The sequence below is a fragment of the Rhineura floridana genome, chromosome 6 (genome assembly GCF_030035675.1).
Source record: "Rhineura floridana isolate rRhiFlo1 chromosome 6, rRhiFlo1.hap2, whole genome shotgun sequence".
Classification (NCBI taxonomy): domain Eukaryota; kingdom Metazoa; phylum Chordata; class Lepidosauria; order Squamata; family Rhineuridae; genus Rhineura; species Rhineura floridana.
Genome location: NC_084485.1, coordinates 52,597,946 through 52,622,623, shown reverse-complemented (window position 1 = coordinate 52,622,623; position 24,678 = coordinate 52,597,946). Strand labels below are relative to the sequence as shown.

General features: G+C 43.2%; 1 protein-coding gene across 1 annotated transcript in view; it reads right to left on the bottom strand.

Moving 5' to 3' along the window:
• The window catches only part of SYT2 (synaptotagmin 2), an 82,727-nt gene that overhangs the window by 12,055 nt on the left and 45,994 nt on the right, over positions 1 to 24,678 (bottom strand). Inside the window, exons 3-8 of the mRNA XM_061630340.1 lie at positions 17,059 to 17,287; positions 15,802 to 15,962; positions 9,076 to 9,201; positions 3,943 to 4,110; positions 2,260 to 2,427; positions 572 to 689 (exon numbers count right to left, since the gene is read on the bottom strand). Coding sequence (XP_061486324.1) covers positions 572 to 689; positions 2,260 to 2,427; positions 3,943 to 4,110; positions 9,076 to 9,201; positions 15,802 to 15,962; positions 17,059 to 17,266 — 949 coding nt within the window. The 5' untranslated portion in view covers positions 17,267 to 17,287. The remainder of the gene's footprint in view (positions 1 to 571; positions 690 to 2,259; positions 2,428 to 3,942; positions 4,111 to 9,075; positions 9,202 to 15,801; positions 15,963 to 17,058; positions 17,288 to 24,678) is intronic.

Sequence of the window (24,678 nt, the reverse complement as noted above, 5' to 3'; positions counted from 1 at the left end):
GGCTCCCCACCCTGCCCAAGCTATGCAATCACTCAATGTCTGGATAAATCCCACGTGTGTTTTCACACATGAGGCTTTCCGCTAGTCTTGTTGTACTGATGCAAATCTTCACCTGGAAGAAAAAGCAAGGAGGAGTGTTTGTCATGCCAAGGAAGCAAGATTGCTCCTCTTGCAGAGGTGATGACGCCAGGAGCCACAGGTGCTGTTGACAGCACTAAGGCAGGGAAGGTCCCCACACCTCCCTGCTTGCTACTCCCACTGCCACCCTCCTCCTCCCATCCTTTGCCCCACATTCATTATTATGGAGTCTCCTAGTGGCTGCGCACGAGGATTCCAAAGCACAGAATCCTTACTAACAAACAGATTGTTTTCAGACCGGAAGCTCAAATAGTCTTTGTATGCAGAAGAGACACATTTATAATGTGAATGAACATTTTGCCCAGTATAGGTTATACAGTCGCATTTCAAAGCAAGAACTGCTTTATGCCTCAGTATATAAACATGCCCAGAGATTCCTTCAGGCCCGGCTCAGAGGTGCCATCTGGTGGGCATGACATTGTTCTGCACTCACCTGAAAGTCCTCCGACATCCATCTTTTTCAAGTTCTTGGCCTCCAGGATGCAGACTGTAAGTTTCCCGGCAGTGGGCACGTATCGTAAAGAGATACAGATGTCTCCCAATTTCTCTGGCTGTGGAGAGAAAGAGGGAGAGCAACGGAATCAGGAATTCTACTCGAAGTCAATAAATATTCAGTCCCAAGACTGAAGAGATGGCATGACATGACTGCTGTGCTGCAATCTAGCTTTAATGTCTAGCAGACCAGGGATTTGAATCTTGCCCTGCCACCATCACCACCTCCTCCAGTGAGGAAACAAATGACGTGGTGCCAGGAACATGAGAAGGAAGCAGCCCAGCTTCCTCGCACCTCAGCCACCTGGCTGAAGTTGAAGGAGGCAGCAGTGACAGTGCCAAGCAGGCAGGCAAGTGGGAGAGGCAAGCATGACGTACCAACAGCCCCTCATCTGTGGAATTGCTTTCCCACAGAGGTGCGTCTGGCACCTTTGTCATGTAGTTTCCATCACGTGCTGAAGATGCACCACTTTACCTTGGCCTTTGACGCTTGAGAGAGAGATATGTTAGGAGCCACTTTGTTCTCTTGGCTGTCATTTGTTTCAAACTGATTCTTTGTTGTTGTTGTTGTTATATGCCTTCAAGTCAGTTATGACTTATGGCAACCCTATGAATCAGTGACCTCCAATAGCATCAGTTATAAATCACCTTGTTCAGATCATTGTATTGTTAAATTGGTGTAACCCACCATGGGACCTTACAGTGAAGGAAGTTATGGTATTAAAATAACCACCACCACCACACATTCAGTTGGGTGTATGCTAGATAAAACATTAATATTTTTAAAAAGGGACAGCTGGCAGCGCATTCACAGTGCAAGAGCTCTCCTTGACACATTATTTATTTTTATTTATATTTTTTATTTATTATTATATCTCACCTTTCCTCCAAGGAGCTCAAGGTGGCATATGCATTTCTCTTCATGTTATCCTCACAACAACCCTGACTAGCCCAAGGTCTCCCAGTGAGCTTCATGGCTAAGTAGGGATTTGAACCCAGGTCTCCCAGGTCCTAGGGTCCTAGTCCAACACTCTAAGCACTACAACACACTAGCTAAATGCGCACTTGGCAGCCTAAGGCGGGAGGGAGTGTAAACACCTATGGAAACTAGTGTGGTGAGAAAAGCCGTAATGATGCTAAGATTTTCTGAAAACTAATTTAGGATCAGGCATTGTTTATATGTAGTTAGGGGTTAGGGATTTTTTTCACACCATTGTGCATCACTATGGACTTTTCATCAGTGTTAACATTTTAAGCCAAGACCTCATTCTGCTAACAAGGCAGTAGGGAACTGGACTTTTGACTTGGCCAATCAGCTTTCATCCCTTTGGTACGGACAAAGGCAAATGGCTTCCATCTGCTTAACAGCAAAAGGCTGAGGTGCAGAAATACTTTGGTGAGAGACTGGGGGGTTCTGTAAAGAAGGGAGCTCAGCCCAGCAAGAGCTATTGCCTTCTACATTTGCATGTCCGCAATGCCTGCTTTCCTTCCTACCAAAGGCCTCAGACGCTAAATTCCCCTTCTGAATGTAGCTTCTTTTGTACAGTGCTAAGTATTAATGCCAACAGCTGAGGTAAAAATCAAATGGCACCAGAAGAAAACATGTCTCCACTTTCCTCTCATTCTTACCTCCTCTTTTTCTGCACTCTCTAGATCCCTCCATTCTTCAATAGGCTGCCCCAGATCCACGGTGTTCATAGGCACCTTGACTTCTCCAATGATGTCATGCTTGGAGAAACGGTCAAAGTCATAGATGGCCATCACCAAGGTCTTTCCACCCAGCTCCTGATATGGGACCTGTTATAGAGGACAAAGGACTTAATTTTAAACCATTGCTGTAGCACCCAAAATGAGCTCTGTAAACAGACTGTTGGAATGATCTTGTGAGACTATACTAAAATTAGGTTGGACAAAACATATTTTTGGATATATACATTTTTATTTAATGTAATTAACCAAAAACTAACAACTCCACCATACAAAAATTAAATAAAGAGAAAAATTAAAGAGAGTATTTTGAAGAAGGCCACAAAACAAAATCATTCACAACACTGAGGATTTTTTTTCTAACTTGGTATTTCAATTCCAAAAGGGACTGCCACTTTTGCATTAGTCTAGGTAAATCTCGAGTGAGATAAGGGTTCTTTCATTCTTTCTTTTTTAAACCATTTATGTTCATTTATCCAAATGTACAATTTCAAGTATTTTCACAAACAGTTTTCATGTAGTAGGAATACTGGGAATTTCCAACAGTGAGTATAAGCTACTTTTGCAGACACCAACAAATCATACCTTCTCAGTAAGGGACAATTGTTAAGGTACTGTGATTCACTATTACCCATTATCTGCTCAGGATTATACGACACCAATATGCTTGACCAGTGAAGCAAAACCGAGTATGGTACAAGTCTGCTTAATGAGCAGGAGGGGCTTGCCTGGTGGGGAAGACTCAAAATAACCTCCCAGCAGCACCGGTGGCCAGGAGGTGGAGTGGAGAGATGTTGGCAAGGGAAGGGCCACACACATGCACTGGTGGAAACACCACATTTGTTCCTCCAGTGCATCTGCACAGTCCCAACCTTGCCCCTCCCCCTCCTGGTACCTGATAGCAACGCTGCTGCGGGGAGGCCATACTTGCAGCTCTTCCCCACTAGGCAATGCATTTCCAGCAACTGAATGTATTGAACCATATCAATGAGGTAAGCCTGGGACCACAACTCTGTATTACAACAGCTTCACTGACTTCTGATCTATTTCTAGGTCCAGTTTGAAGTGCTGACTGTGATATTTAAATCCTTACATGGTTTGGGGCCAGGATACTTAAAGCACAGCCTCCTCCCATATGAGCCTGCAAGCCTACCCATTGACCCATTGGGAGTTCTTCTTTAAGTCCCACCAAAATTTGAGTTGTATTTGGCTGGGATGAATAAGAAGGTATTTTCTGTGGCTATGCCTAGATTTTGTAACTCCCTGCCAAGGGAGGTCCATCTTGTCCCTTCCCTGATGGCCACCATCATGCAAAGATATAAATTTTGCTCAAGACATTTGGCCTGTCAAGCTGTTAATTTTAAGTGCTCTGACATATTAATTGAAAAGTTTTAATATTAATTGAAATGTTTTCTCTGACCTTTCAGATGCCAGGAATTATTTCTCCCATTTTTCTCCTCTGGGCTACAGTTCCGTTTCGGGGTGACACTGAGTACTACTTATCACCTAAGGTCTTTCTTTCTGAAGATTATTACAAAATGTCAACGTTCTGGCTGTGTGCAATGTATCAGCTGCAGAGGATACCTAGGCCAGCAGAAGCTTTACCTTGAAGACAAAGGTCTCATTATAGGTGGGATTAAGGGTTTTCTTTTGCACTTTGGTCTCAAATTTCTTCTTCTTGTCAGGAAGTAGGAAGACTTTGACATAAGGGTCAGATGTACCACCCATGTCCAATGCTGGGAGCTCAGCTGCTTGGAGGATCCCTACTGTGAGCTGTCAAGAAAAAGCATGAATCAGGAAACAAAAGGGTTTTGCAATACCACATGCCAGTCAGTACAACGTGTAGGAAAGAAAATCTGCCCTGGTCCTGACATTAACTCCCACCTTCCTTCTGCTGCTGCTAGACATCCTGTGAGTGCTTCTCTTCTGTGCTACATTCCCAGGTATTATTCCCCACTAACCCCAGAAATACCATGTTTATATTTTACTTTATTGTTATGATCTATAATAATAATAATAATAATAATAATAATGTTTTAAATGTTAAAATGTTCTTCAACGTTATACTAATGACTTGGATGAGGAGGTGTAGGGAATGCTTATCACATTCACAGATGTTACAAAATTGGGAGGGGGGAGTTAGCTATTACCCTGGAAGACAGAAACAAAATTCAAAGGGATCTTGATAGGCTGGAGCATTGGGCTGAAAACAACAGAATGAAATTTAACAGGGATATGCACAAAGTTCTACTCCTAGGAAAAAGAAACCAAATGCACAGTTATAAGATGGGGAATACTTGGCTCAGCAATACTACATGCAAGAAGGATCTTGGATTGTTGTTGATCACAAGCTGAATATGAGCCAACAGTGTGATGTGGCTGCAAAAAAGGCAAATGCTAGTTTAGGCTGCATTTCCAAATCACATGAAGCACTACTTTCCATCTATTCGGCACTCATTAGGCCTCATCTTGAGTACTGCGTCCAGTTGTGGTCTCCGCACTTCAAGAAGGATGCAGACAAACTAGAACAGGTTCAGAGGAGGGATGATCAGGAGACTGGAAACAAAACTCTATGAGGAGAGACTGAAAGAACTGGACATGTTTAGCCTTGAGAAGAAAAGACTGAGGGGAAATACGATAGCACTCTTCAAGTACATGAAAGGTTGTCACATAGAGGAGGGCCAGGATCTCTTCTCGATCGTCCCAGAGTGCAGGACACAGAATAATGGACTCAAGTTACATGAAGCCAGATTTCAGCTGAACATAAAGAAAAACTTCCTGTTAGAGTAGTATGCCAATGGAGCCAATTACCTAGGGAGGTGATGGGTTCTCCAACACTGGAGGCATTCAAGAGGCAGCTGGACAGCCACCTGTTGGGTATGCTTTAAGTTGGATTCCTCCACTGAGCAGGGGGTTGGACTCGATAGCCTTATAGGCCCCTTCCAATTCTACAATACTATGATTCTATGTACATAACAACAAAGAACAATGAACAACTAACAGAGTGGTTTTCTTCCATTATGCTTGCAGGAAATACTGACACCATCCTTGTTTGCAGGTAACACTAAGCTAAACCATGGCTTAGCACAAATGAGCAAACATCCAAGCCCTGGGAGAGGAGATCTCAGCCACTTTGCTCCTCCTTGGTAATTTTGCTGCTGTGCCACACTGAGCTACGTTTTTGCTTAGTGTGTTGTCTGAACGTGGGCTTGTGGCTTAGGTTCTCCCAAACGAACCACGAGCTGTAAACCATAGGACAAACCTTGGTTACAGCTCATGGTTTGTTGGGGATAGCTAAGTCATGAGCTGGGCTGAAATGATACGCTAAGCTTAGTTCAGAGCAGTAGCAGAACAACAACCGGGGAGGAGCAAAGTGGCTGCAATCTCCTCTCTGAAACCTGTGTATTTCTTCATTTATGCTAAGCCATAGTTCGGTTTAGCATTATGTGCGAACTAGGCCAACAAATCCAAATCTGGCGGCTAACAATTCCTGTCCATGCCATGCCCATAATGCTGATTATACTATTAACAAACAAGAGACAGCAATTCATATCACATGTTAAAAACAGAAGCGTACTGTGAAAGTACTGTTCTTCCATCACCTGTCTGGTTTACGAAACAAATAAATGCATACAAACATATGCTGTTGTTTGTAAAAGAAAGGCAGAGCCAGGAGAGGAAGTTTGAAATGGGGGAAAGGGGCGGCTTAATCATTTTCCCACCTACCACTTCCCCACTCCAAAGAACTCCTTTACACACACAAGCTGCTTCCCTGACATGTTTGTGAGGGTAAAAAGCATATTTCAGGGGACACGGAGTGGAAAAGCTGCGGGCAGGATAAAGCAGCCCTTTCACACAGCTTCTCAGCTAATAAATCCCTGAAGCTGCTTTTCTCAAAAATTAAAATGGTACTGGGACTCTCTTACAGGTGCTGGTGACATATAGTCACCAGCTCTATGGATGACATATAGTCATCTGCTGAGTACTACAAGGCACCAAGACTTGAACTGAGGAATCAGGCAGCAGAGCCAATGCCACTGGGGCAGCTTGAAGGCTGAAGGAGTTACTGGCCTGAGATTCCCTGTGCTGTAGTGCCACCCTTTCAATGGCAGCTCATCATGTTGGCCAACCTAGGTGACCTCGGGAACTGAAAGGGGGCCTCGTAGGCCTATGTAACTTATCTCAGGTTAGGTTCTTCGGTCTGAGCAGCTTGTCACACTGGATGCCTTGCCTTTCCAGATGATGAGAACCAGCCCTCGTGGATTTTGGTCAAGGCCTGACAATAACTCCAGCCCCCCTTCCTTGAGAGTTCCTTTTAAAGGAGGAGTTGGGTTAGAGGAAGTTCAAACTAAACATTGGGTGGACATCTCCTGGAGCTTTTCTAGCTTCCCAGAACTTCTCTCACTATCCTCTCACTGTCGTAGGCTTTCGGGTGATATTTCTCCCACAACTTGTTTAAAACTTGTTTAAAAACACTATATTAGAAGCTCAACTGGAGTGCATACCGCAGATCAGAAAAGGTACCGCCAGGGCCAAGAAGATGCCAGCATGGTTAACGAGCAAAGTCAAGGAAGCTCTTAGAGGCAAAAAGTCTTCCTTCAGAAAATGGAAGCCTTGTCCAAATGAAGAAAATAAAAAGGAACACAAACTCTGGCAAAAGAAATGCAAGAAGACAATAAGGGATGCTAAAAAAGAATTGAGGAGCACATTGCTAAGAACATAAAAACCAACAACAAAAAATTCTATAAATACATTCAAAGCGGGATACCATCTAGAGAGGCGATTGGACCCTTGGATGATAAGGGAGTCAAAGGTGTACTAAAGAACGATAAGGAGATTGCAGAGAAGCTAAATGAATTCTTTGCATCTGTCTTCACAGTGGAAGATATAGGGCAGATCCCTGAACCTGAACTAACATTTGCAGGAAGGGATTCTGAGGAACTGAGACAAATAGCCGTAACGAGAGAGGAAGTTCTAGGCTTAATGGACAATATAAAAACTGACAGATCACCAGGCCCAGATAGCATCCACCCGACAGTTCTCAAAGAACTCAAATGTGAAATTGCTGATCTGCTAACTAAAATATGTAACTTGTCGCTCGGGTCCTCCTCCGTGCCTGAGGACTGGAAAGTGGCAAATGTAACGCCAATCTTCAAAAAGAGATACAGGGGGGATCCCGAAAATTACAGGTCAGTTAGCTTAACTTCTGTCCCTGGAAAACTGGTAGAAAGTATTATTAAAGCTAGATTAACTAAGCATATAGAAGAACAAGCCTTGCTGAAGCAGAGCCAGCATGACTTCTGCAAAGGAAAGTCCTGTCTCAGTAACCTACTAGAATTCTTTGAGAGTGTCAACAAGCATATAGAGGTGATCCAGTGGACATAGTGTACTTAGACTTTCAAAAAGCTTTTGACAAGGTACCTCACCAAAGACTTCTGAGGAAGCTCAGCAGTCATAGAATAAGAGGAGAGGTCCTCTTGTGGATAAGGAATTGGTTAAGAAGCAGAAAGCAGAGAGTAGGAATAAATGGACAGTTCTCTCAATGGAGGGCTGTAGAAAGTGGAGTCCCTCAAGGATCGGTATTGGGACCTGTACTTTTCAACTTGTTCATTAATGACCTAGAATTAGGAGTGAGCAGTGAAGTGGCCAAGTTTGCTGACGATACTAAATTGTTCAGGGTTGTTAAAACAAAAAGGGATTGGGAAGAGCTCCAAAAAGACCTCTCCAAACTAAGTGAATGGGCGGAAAAATGGCAAATGGAATTCATTATAAACAAGTGTAAAATTATGCATATTGGAGCAAAAAATCTTAATTTCACATATACGCTCATGGGGTCTGAACTGGTGGTGACCGACCAGGAGAGAGACCTCGGGGTTGTAGCGGACAGCACGATGAAAATGTCGACCCAGTGTGCGGCAGCTGTGAAAAAGGCAAATTCCATGCTAGGGATAATTAGGAAAGGTATTGAAAATAAAACAGCCGATATCATAATGCCGTTGTATAAATCTATGGTGCGGCCGCATTTGGAATACTGTGTACAGTTCTGGTTGCCTCATCTCAAAAAGGATATTATAGAGTTGGAAAAGGTTCAGAAGAGGACAACCAGAAAGATCAAGGGGATGGAGTGACTCCCTTATGAGGAAAGGTTGCAGCATTTGGGGCTTTTTAGTTTAGAGAAAAGTCGGGTCAGAGGAGACATGACAGAAGTGCATAAAATTATGCATGGCATTGAGAAAGTGGATAGAGACAAGTTTTTCTCCCTCTCTCATAATACTAGAACTCGTGGACATTCAAAGGAGGTGAATGTTGGAAGATTCAGGACAGACAAAAGGAAGTACTTCTTTACTCAGCGCATAGTTAAACTATGGAATTTGCTCCCATAAGACGCAGTAATGGCCACCAGCTTGGATGGCTTTAAAAGAAGATTAGACAAATCCATGGAGGACAGGGCTATCAATGGCTCCTAGCCATGATGGCTGTGCTCTGCCACCCTAGTCAGAGGCAGCATGCTTCTGAAAACCAGTTGCCGGAAGCCTCAGGAGGGGAGAGTGTTCTTGCACTCGGGTCCTGCTTGCGGGCTTCCCCCAGGCACCTGGTTGGCCACTGTGAGAACAGGATGCTGGACTAGATGGGCCACTGGCCTGATCCAGCAGGCTCTTCTTATGTTCTTATGTTAACTTTTGCTCTATGACCTTTTCCCTTTTGTCTTGCCCCAACTAGTCACTCCATGCATATTACCTGGTTAGACTGGAAATCATAGTCGAGGGAGAACTGCAGCTTGCCTAGATTATCTGGCTCCTTCTCCTCTTCCTCTTCTCCGCCCTCTTCTCCCCCCTCGTCATCGTCATCGTCATCCTGTTTGTTCTGGAAGAGAAACAAGACCATAATGTTTTGCAAAGTGATACTGTGCACTGAGAGCCTAGTTCCCCTTCATGCACACACCATTGCTCCCATAGCTTTACGTGCATGATTTAGAAAGATTTACTTCAGGAGTGGGAAAACAGGTTGTCAAAGGCCTAGTAAAAAGAGGAAGTGAGTCTAAAGTTCCTCACCTTTATTTTACTCATAATTTTAGGTCTCTCTTTAAATTCAGTTAACCTCACAGAGACTGGGTACATGCATGTTCCAGTCATGGCAAAGGGAGAAAACTTCTTCATACCCTAAATGACTGTGCCCTAGAACTGCTTGGTCATGGAACCAAGCAGAGAGGAGGCGGCCCTGGACTTAATCTTAAGTGGTGCCCAGGACCTAGTGCGAGATGTAAGTGTTGTTGAACCAGTTGGGAACAATGACAATAGTGCTATCAAATTTAATATATACGTAAGTGGACAATTACCAGGAAATCTCCCCAAAAAGAGGGGATTTGTAAAAAGGAAGTTGAAAGGGAAAGTCAAGAGGATCAAATTTCTCAAGAATGCTTGGAGGGTTGTTCAAAACCACATAGTTCAGCTACAGTGTATACCACAGATTAGGAAAGGTACCACCATGGCCAAGAGGACTCCAGTGTGGTTAGCGAGCAGAAACAAGGGAGCAATTAGAGGCAAAAAGGCTTCCTTCAAAAAAACAGAAGTCTCTTCCAAATGAAGAGAATAAACACAAAGACAAGCATTGGCAAAATAAATGCCAACAGATGACAGTCTGGTTCACATCACACTAAGCCAATGTGAACACACGAGCAGGCAGATTCCTAGAGAGAAGCTCACAGTCACTTTGCTCCTCCCTGTTCTATTTTGCTGCCATGCCAAGTGAAGCCAAGGTTTGGCTTAGTCTGTCATCTGAACTAGGGCTCACGGTTCAACTCTCTCTCCAAGGTCAAACCTTGGTTGCATCTTGTGGTGAAAGAGACTAGGTTGGTGGGTGCTTGGGATGGGGCCTTTCCTGTAGCAACTATTGTGGAACTCCCTCCCACTAGAGATCAGATTGGCCTCATCTTTGCCTGGCTTTAAGTGGGCTCTAAAAAAAAAATGCTTTGCTCCACCTGGATTTTGATGGATTTTAAATTACACTTTCTTATTTGTTAATTATGGTTTTGTTCTGTTTTAAGTGGTTTTTTAATTGTTCATTTTTAATTGTTCATATGAACGTTCATACATTTGCAAGCATGCACACAAACACTCAATGCACACACTAATGGTTCGAACCATTTGAGTATTTTAAATGAAATGTGCTAATCAAACCTGGTAAAATAACTATAATGTATATTCTCAAAATAGCTGGCAAACACAAGCAGGGCAGTAATACTTGGTTACTCTTTTCAGAGTTTCATCTGCCATACTTAGGCCTTGCTAACTTGATAGAGAAATTCATTTATTAACAAAATTCAGCTTGGAGCTTGTTATTAGATGTGATACAGATTATCCAACAATTAGCATAAAATGGCATTTGCACTCAATCTCATGTGCAAATACAGTAGCGCCCCGCTTATATGGCGGGTTCCATTCCGGACCTCCGCCGTAAAGCGGAAAACGCCATAAAGCGGAACCCCATTGACTTTAATGGGCCGCGTCCTGTGAAAATGGCGCGAAAATGGCACAAAACGTCACAAAAGGGGAAAAACCCTTTACAATTGAAAATGAAAGGCGCCGCATCAGCAGAACGCCTTAAAGCGGAACACCGTAATGCGGGGCCCTACTGTAGGTAGATTAGAGGAAATTAACTGGACATTTAATCTCCCCTAAACCAAAATTTGGAAGAGTTTTTTGTTTACCTTCCCCAATTTAAGTCCAATATCAGATTGTATTCCATCATCTAAACAAAGTCCAAGTGTAGAACCCTGAGGAGTATATTACATAAGCCCTCTTCCCTTGTCCCGTTATGCCTAAAAGGGAAGTGATTTTTGCATCAAGACCTACCGTGAGTTGATATCCAGGTTAGTCAGAAAAGATGGAGACAGAACAACACAGAAGGAGAGCAACGAGAGCACAGAGAAGGAAGAGAAGGGCATTATAGAGACAAAAACTGCACAAATCATCAACAACACCTGATGCTCCTGAGAAACCGCAGACTCCACACCTTCAAAAGGTATGCTATATGTGGGATGGGCTGATTCAGAAAGATGCTAATTACAATAAATCAATTTTGGGGGGACTAACTACACATTACATTAAGGTAACTGCTTCTGCTTTGAAAGAAAAGCAGCTGCTCAGAGCCTTGACCCAGATCACGCTCCTTACCCAGAGTGGGACCTTGTACCAATTTCCCATTAAAAGTCACAGCCCTGGTTGTAACTTCGCACTGCTTATAGTCTTGTTTGCAGGAAGCTGGCACAGCCTCCCAAACCGAACTGGGAGCATGATCCAAATCAGGTTCCCACACGGTGGCTTTTCCTTCAGAATAGTAGGAAGCTTGTGGATGCTTTTTTAAAAGTTTGTCCCTTGAAATACCACTATCTCTGCACTAATGTTAATTTTGCTTAGAAGAGTGCAAACAGAGAAGTTTGCCACTGTGTATTTTCAACCAGACAATTTCATCTACCCCTTTAATGGTAAATTTTCTCACAAAAATGACTAAAGGTACTGTTAGACCTGGGTTTCTCTGGAAGCCAAAAAGCACAAAAGTACAGGGAAAAGAGAAAGGCAGAGAAGCAAAGAGAGGGAGAGAAAGCATGTCTTCCTATGCATATTAGTAACTTAAGGACTGAATAGTTGTCTCTGCTACTAGAAAGGGCCTTTTACAAACATCAACAAACAAACAAATGTAACGCAAAGAAAAGACATATAGCGGTGAATGTCAGTGGGTACGGTCATGTGTTTCCAGAGGTCTACAGAGAGGGCAAAAGCTGTAACTGCCTTTTGCTATTAGCATTCTTCTTTTGTCTGAAGTGGTTCACGTGTCACACTAAACCAAACCGTCGCTTAGTATAAACGTGTGAGCTCTGGCAGAGGGGATCACAGGCACTTTGCTGCTACACTAAATTAAGCTAAGCCATGGTTTGGGTTAGTATGGCATCCAAATGCAGGGTTATGGTTTAGCTTTCTCAAGACTCACCACGAGGTGTAACCAAGGTTTGGCCTTTGGCTTGCAGCTTGTGGTTTGTCTGGGAGAGCTAAACCACATGTCTGGGTTCAGACACGCTAAGCCAAATCATGGTTTAGCTCAGCAAGGCAGAGCAGCAAAAAAGCTGGGGAAGAGAAAAGCAGTTGCAATCTCCTGTCCTGAGCCCACTCATTTATGCTAAGCCATGGCTTCGCTTCGTGTGGTGTGTGAACCAGGCCGCTGAGTTCTGCATAAACAGGGTTCGATTCCCCCTGTACAGTGACAGCTGATGACCTCTGTCCATCTGTGTATGGTGTAGCCCAGCAAGAAGATGTGTAAAGAAATCATATATTGTACCCATTTATTGAATAGCTCTTATTATGACCAGAGAGGGGCTCATTGTAGATTTTCTGATTAAATACATTCCACATAACTGTGCCTTTTAAGTGTTGTCCTTATGTTAGTTCTCCTATTTGCTGGGGAAGCATGCCTCAGAGGTTTTTACATCTCAATTAATTGATGCATGCAGGCAAATCACATTAATATCTAATCTTTGTTTCTTATCTGAAAATCCTGAATACTGAAATTAATATTTGCTCAAACAGTTGCTTGAGTTAATCAATAATGGGAAACCCTGATTTCATAAAATCAGAGGGCTGCTTCATAGATTAAAGTTTCCCTAACTGCCGAGAACAATCCCAAGATAAAAGAGGCCAAGCTAGTATCAGTCCCCACCCAAATACGAGTAGTCCGTTATCTGGCTTTGCGGTGGTTAATGTGATATAAAACAACGGTGCTCTCACTGGGAAGCTACATGATAATGAACCAAGCTGCTTCGCCATGAGCAAGGAAGAGTGTTGGATCTGGGGACTGATGGCTGACTGAGAAAACCTTTCCAGGTCTTGTGGAAAATGACAGGGAGGAAGATGCACATTCTGTCCCAGTATCAGGGTGATGCACACCATCCTTCTTCACATGGTACCCAAAAGCAAGAGGAGTCCTTCAAGCTTCCCATTTCAAATGTCGGAAGTGGGCCAGGTAGCAGGCCAGCGGCATGAGCATCATTCTTTCACTCTTGGAACTGGGACTCTAAATGGTATACAAACCCACCAGAATGTCTCAGGAACACAGGAAGGCAATTTATACTAGGTCAGATTATTTGCCCATCTATCCCAGTATTGTCTATTCTGACTGGAAACAGCTCTCCAAGGTCTTAGGAAATATCTTTCTTATTGTCTGCCACCCAAAACAATTGAACCTAGAACCTTCTGCATGCAAAACATATGCTCTACCACTGAGCTAATTCCCCTTTATTCCAGATTACCTAGTTAATAGGAAAAGGTGTTGTCTTACTCATTCATTATCTTGATTTGACATACATTTTCTGGGCCCTGATATCAATACTGCTGCAGTTGTTCAAGAAATTTAACTGTTTAGTTTTGGTCTAGCTTTTCTCATTATTCAGTGTCTCTAGAAACATGCCCTCCCCCAGTCAATGAATTCCACCTTCCACTATAGTATTTGGCAAGAGAACTGACACAAGGCTGAGCATCACAGGGCAAGCTTTATGAAATATTTTCCCCATCCTACCTCAATTATCTGTAGAATCTTAACACACAGCAGAGGGATCTGGATGACTAGACGGTTCTGGGCTGTGCTTCGTTAAAGCACCTCATGCAAATAGCCTCATTAGTGCGTGCACACACACACACACACACACAGAGGGCTATAAAAGTCCTATTTCTGAGCCTGCTGCCTAAGTTACCAAATCCAAAGTCTCCAATACGGGAGAAGAATTCAGCCCATAAAACCATCTAGGATTTCACAGGTTTGCCTGACTACTAATGGGATTTGCTGCTGCATTCATTTGACTGCTGCCAGCAAAGCAAACATTATAACCCTGAGCAGTAAAAGAAGAAGATAGAATTGGTGAGATGGTGGCTTCAGGTGAGATGGTGGCTTCAGCTGCCCCACAATCTTTTATGAGCTGGGATTTATAGCATTGTCTTGTACACATTGCTTCCTGAGAGCATCCCCCTTTCAGATCCTCTAGTGCTTGCTGTGCCCTTTAATATTTTTCATTTGTAGAAACTATACAAGAGAAGTCACCCTTGCCAGTGGGAGAAAGGGTATGGATTCCTACCTTCTAGTGCAATGCAGGCTATGGACAACGCTCACAGGATGGTCTACCAAAAAATGTCATAATGCTGGTGCAGCCCTAACCCACTTAGCTTCCTTCTCTTAAATAGAATATTATCCACTGCTCTAGTCTCATGGAGCTCCCATTCATTTTCAATAGGGTTCCCCAAGATCACTACCTAGTGCATGGATGGAGAACCTGTTGTTGGACTCCAACTCCCATTAGCCCGGCTAGCACAGCCAATGCTCAGGGATCGTAGTCCAACAACATCTGAAGAGTCACAGGTTCCCCATCCCTGTCTTAGTGGATTATGACCAAAGTTTGAAATAGAACAACCCTGCTAGCATGCAACAGCGTTGGCACTTTCCTGTAACTTTTCCTATGCATGTTTTGATGTCATTTTGTTATAGAAAAGCTGGAAATAAAGCTAAAAGATATAACTAAGGGTATATATCCATCAAGTATATACTCACATAATAATGTTTCTCACCAGTGAGCATGTGTATATGTTTGTGTGAGCCAGAAAGGCTGGATAGCTGGTCTGCTGCGTTTTCTGATAGCTGCTGGTCTTGTAGAGATATTAGATGTAAATAAGTCCTAACAGCACTATAATGGGTTGGATCGAGTCAAAGTTAGTAGAACTAATTAACCCACTGAAATAAATGAGACAAGTAGCTCATGACTCAAATCCCATTGATTCAATGGGAACTAAATGCAAGTAACAGCCTGGATCCAACCCAATGAAATTCAGAGCACCTATCTAATTAGATTGGTTTAGCCCTACTGGCTTCAATAGAATTAAGGCCAGAGACAGACTTTTATCATGGCATGATAGAGGCACCACTGCCTGCGATGCACACACTTATCACACTATTGTCTCTGTTCACAAGTTTTTGTAGTGCTTAAATAGGGCAAGCTTGTTTGACCAGAGATTATGGTGCCCTAAAAGAAACAAGTGTGGAATCATGGGAAACTGTATCTCCATCACACCACTTCTAAGTCTCAGAAACACGACTGTCTGTTAGTAATCCTAAACATACTTACCAAAGAGAAACTGTGAGACTGGGTTGCATGCGGCTAAAGTGTAAACTGTTCTGACTAATATCAAGGCTCATGTTCTATAGTGCAGACTGTAAAGCTGCTGCTATAAACATTGAAGGACCTGTTTCAAATCTCACTGCTGGCATTACCTGGTTGGGGTTCTCATGTATGTTCTGCATAAAAAGGAATGAAGTCTTGAGCATTCGGACAAAGCTGATTTTCAGAAAGCCTAAAGCATAAGCAAGTATGCATCACATTATCCCAATGACAGTATCACAACTGATCTCTCCCAAGAGGTATATTTTTACCTGGCCTTTCATGTCTTTCATGTTCATTGCATTTTTCATCCCCTTTTTGTCCTTCTTGTTTTTCTTCTTCTTGCAGAGGCATTTCTTGCAGATGCAAAAGCAACAGGTGAGGATCAGCAGCCCAGCAACTACAGCAATGGCAATCAAAGCCCATGGTGGTACTGTAAATACAAATACAAAACAAGTTCATTGCACAGTCGCAGTGGAATTTACTGTGATGGTGGGTGCTGAAATGCAACTACAGGTCATACTGCTCACAGCCCAGAATGCTTATTTAAAGGATATTTGAATTGCTCTCTGACTTTTGGTTCAGGGTTCTCACCATCACCAGTAAAGTAGCTTATATATAAAAAATATATAACACAATACTAAAAGTAACATTTTGGAATCACAATTTTAGAAACACCAGACACACATGGAATAGCCAAGCAGACTATAACTTCCCGTTCACTACAAGGCCAAATGCTTGCTGAAACATGCAAAGTTTTGCATGCGGACAGGCAAGAAGTAAAAGGGCCAGAAGGGCATTCCATTGTTCAGGTGACATGACCTAAAATGCCCCGCCTTCAGCACCGCCCACTCCACTTCTGACCACAGGCTTTCAGAAGTTGACTTGAGCACATGGTCAGGTCCAAATGAGAATTACCATTCCTATCCTAGAAAAATGCTATGTACAGAACATTTCCTGCCTATAAAGTTTTATGAGTCTCATTCTTCCAGGTGCCTTCTTAAAGCCTAAAAATCAATATGTTTGCCACAGATATGAGAGAGGGAATGTTCTCTTTTTTAAACACACACACAGTTCATTTCTTATTTTCTTCACCTTGAAAACCATCACCACATGCCTCACCTATTTTTTGAAGAAAACACTTTTTTGTTTTTAGCAGAAAACCATTTAGTGATACTTCTGAACAACACTGTCTAAATCAAGGATGAGGAACCTGTAGTCCACCAGATGTTGTTGGACCCTAGCTCCCATCAGCCCCAACCAGCATGAACAATGGCCATGAACTATGAGAACTGAACTCCAACAATATCTAGGGCAGAGGTGGATCTGATGGAGGATCAGACCTTTATCCCCCCCCACTTCCAGTGGGAAGAGGGAATTCAATGCAGCACTCACAGGCTTGGTGCCAAGCCCTGCCCTTTGCACTCTACAGATATAACAGGGTTAGAAATGGCAGTGAAGGGACAAGCAGACAAAGGCATCATAATCTTTCTGAGAAGTTTCCAGGACAGGGCATGTGATCTACTTACAGGGAATCTTGTTTATCTCATTCATGAACTTTTCTTTAATCTTGGCAAAGACATCCTCCTTGCTCTCTACCGGGCCGGCAGGCTGTGTTGTGTTGTCCATTGACACTGCTGGTGCCACTGTTGAGGTTGGGGGTGTACCCGCAGTACCTGTGGTAACAGCTATTATGGGTTCTGGCTGAGGCTTCTTCTTGAAGGGGCTAAAAGTCATCTTGTCTGCTCTTGAGGTTCACTGAAAAACAGGAACAATGATAGTTACCTTACACCATGTCATAAAGTACTAAGTACAACGCTGGGAAACACTTCTTACATATAATGAAGCTGGCACGGAAGTATTTGCTTTTTCAACTCATTCTTGAAAATAAACATTAAGTTACTTGCATCTGTAGTTGATGATGTTTCTTGGCCAGGTTTGGCTTATGCATATCACCTGTGTTTCTGTTATTCCAACACCCAGTTCTGCACCCTTGAAAAAACTACAGCAATGAGAGCTGGAGTTGGAAACATTTTTCACCATCAAGAACTGAATTCTCGTGGAAGTAATAAATAAAAAATTTCCTTCTAAAGAAGTTACACATTACAAATGAAAGTGGGGCACTTTTGCTTTCAGTATGCAATTGTCAATTGTTTGAGAGCTAGAAGAAAAGTAAGGAGCTCCCCCTCATCCATGGAATTCCACATAACTGAGAAGCTGGTGCAGAGCCACACATTTCTGGACCAGCAGATGCCACTTCAGTAAGAAACAGCAGCCAGCCACATTACTCCCACATATGGTCAGAGAAGAAAGGCAGACGGAACATATGAGAGATGCCACTGTTTCCTGTCATGAGGTCAGGTCAGGTCTCCTTCCACCACTCTTTCCCCAGATGTCTGTCCTAAGTGCCATGAGCAAAATGAAAAGCAATTGGTAAAACACACACACACACACACACACACACACACACGCGGTTAATGTTAGCAATCCACTTACATAATATGCAAATTAGGCCACCCAGACCTTGTGAGGGGAGGGGAAAGGCTGGGATAAGACAATTCAACACAGGACTCGCATCAAGAATGCATGGAGAGTCCCCTCCCCTCGGGCAGTTGGCAAGAAAAAGGAAGCTCTTCCTTTCTCTTTTCCCCAGGACTAAAAGAATGCACAGCACTGAAGGAACATATTCTCTCTTGCATGAGTGCGCGCACACCCCACTTGCATGCTCTGTTGGAGCTGCTCAAGGACTGAAGATCTCGTACACTGAATTCCTGCCTATTACAATTAAGGTAACACAGAAACTTAGCAACTGAACTGTGGAAATATTATGTGTCTTCAATGTACAGAGCTGCCAAATGTATTTTTTCTAGCTGTGCACCTACCCATCAGATCCAGGGGCCAATCCAGCATTTTGTATTGGCTTGCACATGGGTCAATCCAGGCTCAACCTGATCTAGATCCAGGCCATGAAGTGATTCCCGGGGGGGGGGGGAGCCCTAATGTCTAATTAGGGTTTAAAACCCTAATTAAACATACAGTCAGGAGGGGGGAGGAGATGCTGTGTTCAATCTTGTTGGTTTCTGGTTCGTCAGTGCGTTCCCTGAGAGCAGAACTGAACCCTCCACTCACCTGGTAGGCTGGTGAGCAAAGAGTTCAGTCCTGTTGGGAGCTGCTGCTTCAGCACATCCCTGGCAGGAAAGTGCTGCCAAACAAGACACTGCAAAGGCTGCCAACCTCTCCTTCTTCTCTTTCCCGCCCCTGCCTGCTAACCCCATCTTGTGACAGTGGTGGATCACTCTGGGTGGGCCAACCTGGGACAATCCAGGGCTATTTCATCCAGCCAAAACCTGGATCTGATGCACAACTCCAATATTTTTCATTACGGACCATGTCCTGTACTAATTTATCCTCTTTCTCATCTCTAATTCCATGTGCCGTTCCCCTTAATGGCAACATTGGGATCATGATTCTTCAAGCCTATTGGTTGTAGCTCCTGACTAAGCCAATGGAACTGTATCAGAATTGGTAGCTTGACTATCAGAGTTTCAGCACTTGACCCTGGGTGGCTCACCTCCACGTCTGTTGCCAGAGTGGGATTTTAACGTGATCAGCTTGCCAGTTTCTTGAAGGGCCTCAACAGTCTTTAAAATGCATTTCAAATGGCATTTCATGGTGAATGCTTATGTGATGCATACTAGAGGTCAAAGCAGATTCTTTCTCTATGAATCTGGGTTTTCTCCTGTTCCTCTGAAGCATCAGAGAAGGCCACAGTTAGATAAAAGACACTAGAAAAGGTGGACTATTGCTGAGCAATGAAGAACAAATTGGAAATGCAAGGTGAATACAACCAAATAAGAGTTTCTTCTTTTTTAATTACAACTTGTTTTTTCTCTCTCATACACAAACAATCACATATTTTACTCTCATGGCATAACAATCACCATATCTGGAACTGGAAATATTTCCTCCCAACCAAATCAGATTTCTAGTCATCTTTCTTTAAAATAAAAAAGTCTTCCATACAATTTATTCCTTGTGCAGGATGAAGGGGCATGGGTTGGAGGGAAGAGGAAGCTGTTCTTGTCCCACTGCCCAGGCTTCCCAGCATCCCTGAAGCTATTTTAAAATTTATTGCACTGTTGGGAGAGGGATTTCAGCATTCCCCTCCTGCCTGGCCATAATAAGCTTCAAATCACATCCGTCCTTATCTTCTCCATAAGGAACTTCCACTCTTGCATCTAGTTGTGAGCTTACAGGCTGCACATTCCAACTCTGCCCCTACACAAATCCCCTAGTTTCCTGAACTTGTCATTTCACTCTTTCACATAAGAGGAGGCCTGCATATTTATGAGTCTATATTTATGCCTGACTGGTAAACAATGAGAGTGCCTGTGGGCAGCGTCTCATTTTTGCTCTTTGGCATCTCTAACTGATTAATGCCACTACTCTAGCCAGCCAGCCACTGGCATGCAAGAGCCTCTATAGACCAAATGTAATAAATTCTTTCCCCCTATGTAATAATTTAACATTTGAGAGCAGAGGGGGTTGGGGAGATGGGAAGGCGAAGGATGAGGAGGTGTGAGGGGAGAAGTAAAGAATCATCTCTGGAAAAGCCAATCTGGTGGCTTTCATGCCTAATGAGCAAGTCAATCTCTCTTTTTCTGTTTCTTCTCCATTGTTAATATGGTATATTTCAAGCCACCATCAATCAGGAAGGGAGGCTGCTTAACAATCATGCTTCAACATAAATGACAGCTTCTTAGGGCTCTAAAAAAAAAAGGAAGGGGAAGGAGGTGATTACTGATCCATCAGGCCCAGTCTGTTGATGGAGAAAAAATAACAACACTTGCTAACAGATGCTCTTCAGCAGCTCATGTTGGAAAAGCAATGCCAGTAGGCAAACTGCCATTTTGACTTCTTAAATTACACAAACGTCAACAGCAAAGCACATAGTGTGAAGGTGGCCAAGGGCAGCAATGGCCTTCATTAGTGGAGTCAAACAGGATGTTGCAAGGCAAAACCAAGAGATTGCTCGCGCAACTGATTTAAATAGTACAACCAGCATTTTTTTTAAGATTTAAAGGTCCTCTATTAAAATGCACACCATTCAACATCCTTCTTTAGGGGAAAATGAGGTGTAATTCTATATATTTTTCTTGACTTTTCTACTGAAGTGATTAAAGAACTGGAAGTAGTTCCTTTTCTGATCTCTAGGCAAAGTTCGATCAAGAAAAGTACTGTACAGCATAGAAAGACCTGGATGCAAACCCAAAACTACTAACTCCAGGAGGAGCCATGCTGAATTGTTCTGGCTTTCACCGGGGGGGGGGTATTTGTATGAAGCAGTTGACCCAAACTAGTTCTCCCTTTACCCATTTCCCAAGTCCCGAGTAAACTGGTATTTCACAGAATAGATGGATCTTTTCTTTAGGCGATAGGAGCACAGTGAGAAACCACCTGCATGAATGCTCCAGCTCCACTTCATGTGACTGCTATTGAAACTGTCAAGTATATAGAAAGTACGTTCACACTGCTGCACAATTAGTTGCCTGTCCTTTTTAATGCCCCCCTCCCCAAAATCATGCAATTGCCATCTTGGGATCAAACAATGGGAGTTCTGTGATAAAATCTCCCATGGCTTTCTTCAAAGTCTGGATAGCAGGGCAACTTGGGTTGTGGCCACAACACCAGGACTGGAAAGGCTTTAACCTTTCCCCCTGCACTATTTTCCCCAATCAGAATCTTCTCTATCCCCTGAAGTTGCTATCTGCCAAAACGGAGAAAGACACATATGCTCTCCCCCTATCGCCACTCTGCCCCTTGACTCAGCTGCTTTCAACCCTTTTTAAAAACATGGAGACCTGATCAGAGATCTCCTTTACTTCATTTAGTTCTGCTCGTAGTTTCAGAACACTTTCAAGATCCACAAAATTGGCTCTAGGGGCTCTCATCTTGGTTAAAAACTAGGACTAATTACAACTTTTGTTAATAAGATAAAAGAGCAGCAAGCTGAACATTTTAGAGCCAGTTATTTGACCAAATTAATGCAGTCTCCCTAAGAAATGCTTTTATGGAACTACGTTTCCAAGTCATGCCAACTGCAGTACTAGATGGGCGCTACAAAAAGGTGCTGTTTGAAAATAGACTGTGTATTTGTGACCAATGTCAGGTGGAGGACATTGTTCATTATATGTTAATTTGTCCTCTGTACAGACACCCAAGAGAGAAATTCTTGAAACTTCTGTTGTCTCAGGGAAGTGGGAATGCCCTTGTAGAATCAGTACAATTCCTCCTGAGCGATACTAATAGTTACATGAAGTACAAAGCAGCTCTTTTTGCGCTTGCTGCGAAAAAGATTAGAAAGAAAGAACTAGATAAAATTGCTACAAATTGTTTGGGAGATTCAGAGTCTTAAACTGAGCTCACTGATGGTAACTCTGAAATTATTTTATATTATTAGTTGCAACAGCAATTCGCTCTCTGTATGCTTTTACATACCTCTGTATGTTTTTATGTTTTTAATGTATTTTAATGTATCTGTCATGGCCTTTGGCTAGTACAATAAATTGAACTGAATTGAATTGAATTGAGCAGCAAGAGACCATTTTTAAAGCTCTGGGCAACAAAAATAATATGACCTGCTTGTCAAAGCTTTTGAAATTGACAATCATTGCCTTTGTTGAAATCATTACTCTTTTAAAAGATTATTCCCATTACCTTTTAAAAGATTACTTTTGGCTCTTCTGAACAACATAAACACTTCACCTTTGTACTATTAAGTTATTTAGAGTTTTGAAAATGCCTCACATATGTTTTCTTGAGTGATCCTTACAACAAACTTGTATGGTTGGTGAATACTGCAAATGGTGGTGTGGTGTGTGTCCTAAGGCCAAAAGAAGGCAGATGGCCTAAAGCAGGGACTGGGGAACCTTTGGCTCTCCAGATATTGTTGCTCCGACTCCCTTCAGCCCCAATCAACATGACCAAGAGTCAGGGATGATGGGAGTTGTAGTCCAGCAACATCTGAAAGGGTACAGGTTTCCCACCCTTGACCTAAACCAGGGGTGGGAAACCTCTGGCACGTGGGCCAAATTTGGATCACCTGGCCTCTTCATTTGGCCTGTGAGGCCATTTCCCCTAAACACCAGATATGTGACATCAAGTGTGGGGCAGGTAGAGACACAGCTGGATCAGGGAATACAAACGTGCCACTGATCCCAGCAGTTGAACACCCTGCCCATCAGCTGATGGGTGGAGAATGGAAACTTGTTGACCGGTGGCACTTCAAAGCTATGCAGAGCTCTTTGCAAGTCTAAGTCACTATCTCCTCTCACCCCTGCAGGCCACCTTTGACAGGTGGAGAGGACAGTCTACCTGTCAATCACCTGCTCATTATGTCAGATGATTGACAGGCAGGTAGTCCTGCCAACCTTTCAAAGGTAGCCCCCAGGGGTGGTTAATGATCTGGTCCGCTGGGCTAAAAATGTTCCACCCACCCAAAAGCCACCTAAAAGTTAGCTTATGTCAGAGGCATGATTCAAATTAGAAACTTGGTGGTTTGTAACGTATTGTGTTAGTCATGCTGCTACACTAGCTCTGTGGTTCTTGTGGGACTGGCTGGTCCGACTGAGCAATTTTCCACCACGTTATCAATGCTCAATGTTGGGGGGAGAACATATCCCAAGGAACAAACCTACCATGAAACCATAACTTCTGGTCCAAAAGCTCTTCTTCCTACTTTCAGGTCTGTGGAACCTCCATGCCAGTGGTAGGTTGGTCCACAGGGAAAAGTGGATAGAGCAACATGCCAGCCATGCAAAAGGAAGAGACCCTCCACGCGCATCTCTGTCTCTCCACCCAAGCAAGCAAGAGTCATGATCATAGTTCAAGGACACATTCCAGCCAGGGAAAAACACTCCAGTACAGTGCAAAGCAGCACCAGTGAGAGGTGTGGCCTTGGGAGAATGCCAAGAGCCAGACAGAGAGGCCTGGAAGTCTGTAACAAGCCCATGAGTTAGAGGTTCCCTACCACTGCTCTATGCTATCCAAAACATAACCTACAACGTTCAGGCCCTCTAGCGCCCACCTGCAATACTCACTCACTCACTCACTGATTTAAACAATTCCATCTTAGCCAACTACAACTGCAGGCTTGGTGGCTTTAACACCAAGCCAGCTTTGTCTCTCCTCCCTCTCCCCCAATTTTTCCATAACATCCAGCCTAATGGAGAATTCTGAAGAACCCTAAAGCTTATGCTTGCTATTTTGTCACTTTTTGGTTGCTCCTAATCAAGTTATAGTTGTATTATAGATTTTGGGCTCAGTCCCCACCTCCCCAAGGACTACCACAGTTGTCTATCCTTTTTCAATCACCAAACAAATAGTAACATTAGCTGCACGTGGCTTTCTAAATATCTCTGCAGCCACTTAACACTGCCTAGAAACAGCAGCAAGTCTAAATCCCTGCAAGTGATCTCAAAGTATCTGAGCTCAAAATGGCAAAAATGTAGGGCGCTCATGAGGAAAGTGCATTGTCAGTTATAGGCTTCTAAGGAAAAGATAAGGGCAGCAAGCATGGTAAATGAATGCACAGTGCCTGCCATTGGAGCTAAGGGGGAAAGAGAAGGTCTTCCATATATTCATGACAGAAGAAAAGGAGAGCAAAGCTATTAATAACTTGGGAGGGAAATAAAATGGGCCAGTTAAAAATTGCCATGATATTGAACTTGTTGGAAGTGGGGCAAGAGCAACTCCTGTTTGGGTTCTTTTGTTTGTATTCCAGAAGGAAGATAGGGTCCTCCAGCTGGCTAGGTTTGACTACCTTTACCTGTGCTCTTCTCTACCTAACTTCCTTCCATTGTAAACTGATATGCTCAGGGAAGCTGGCCTGCCCCTCCTTCCTTTGTCTTCTTCTTCGACCATCCCAGGAGAGAGGGGACATCTTTGTCTTTGCTCTCTCTCCTGAGCCATGAGGGCAATACCCAAGACTGGCTTTGCGCCTCCAACGTAGTTAGAACTAGGTATGTCTTTCCTATCTACTATATTTTTCTATAAATAAAGTAGTTTTTCTTATTTTACTAAGTCTTAAGTCTCAGTGATCTAAATGCAGGGTAAAGGCCTGCTACTTAGGTAAATGCACACACTGGCAC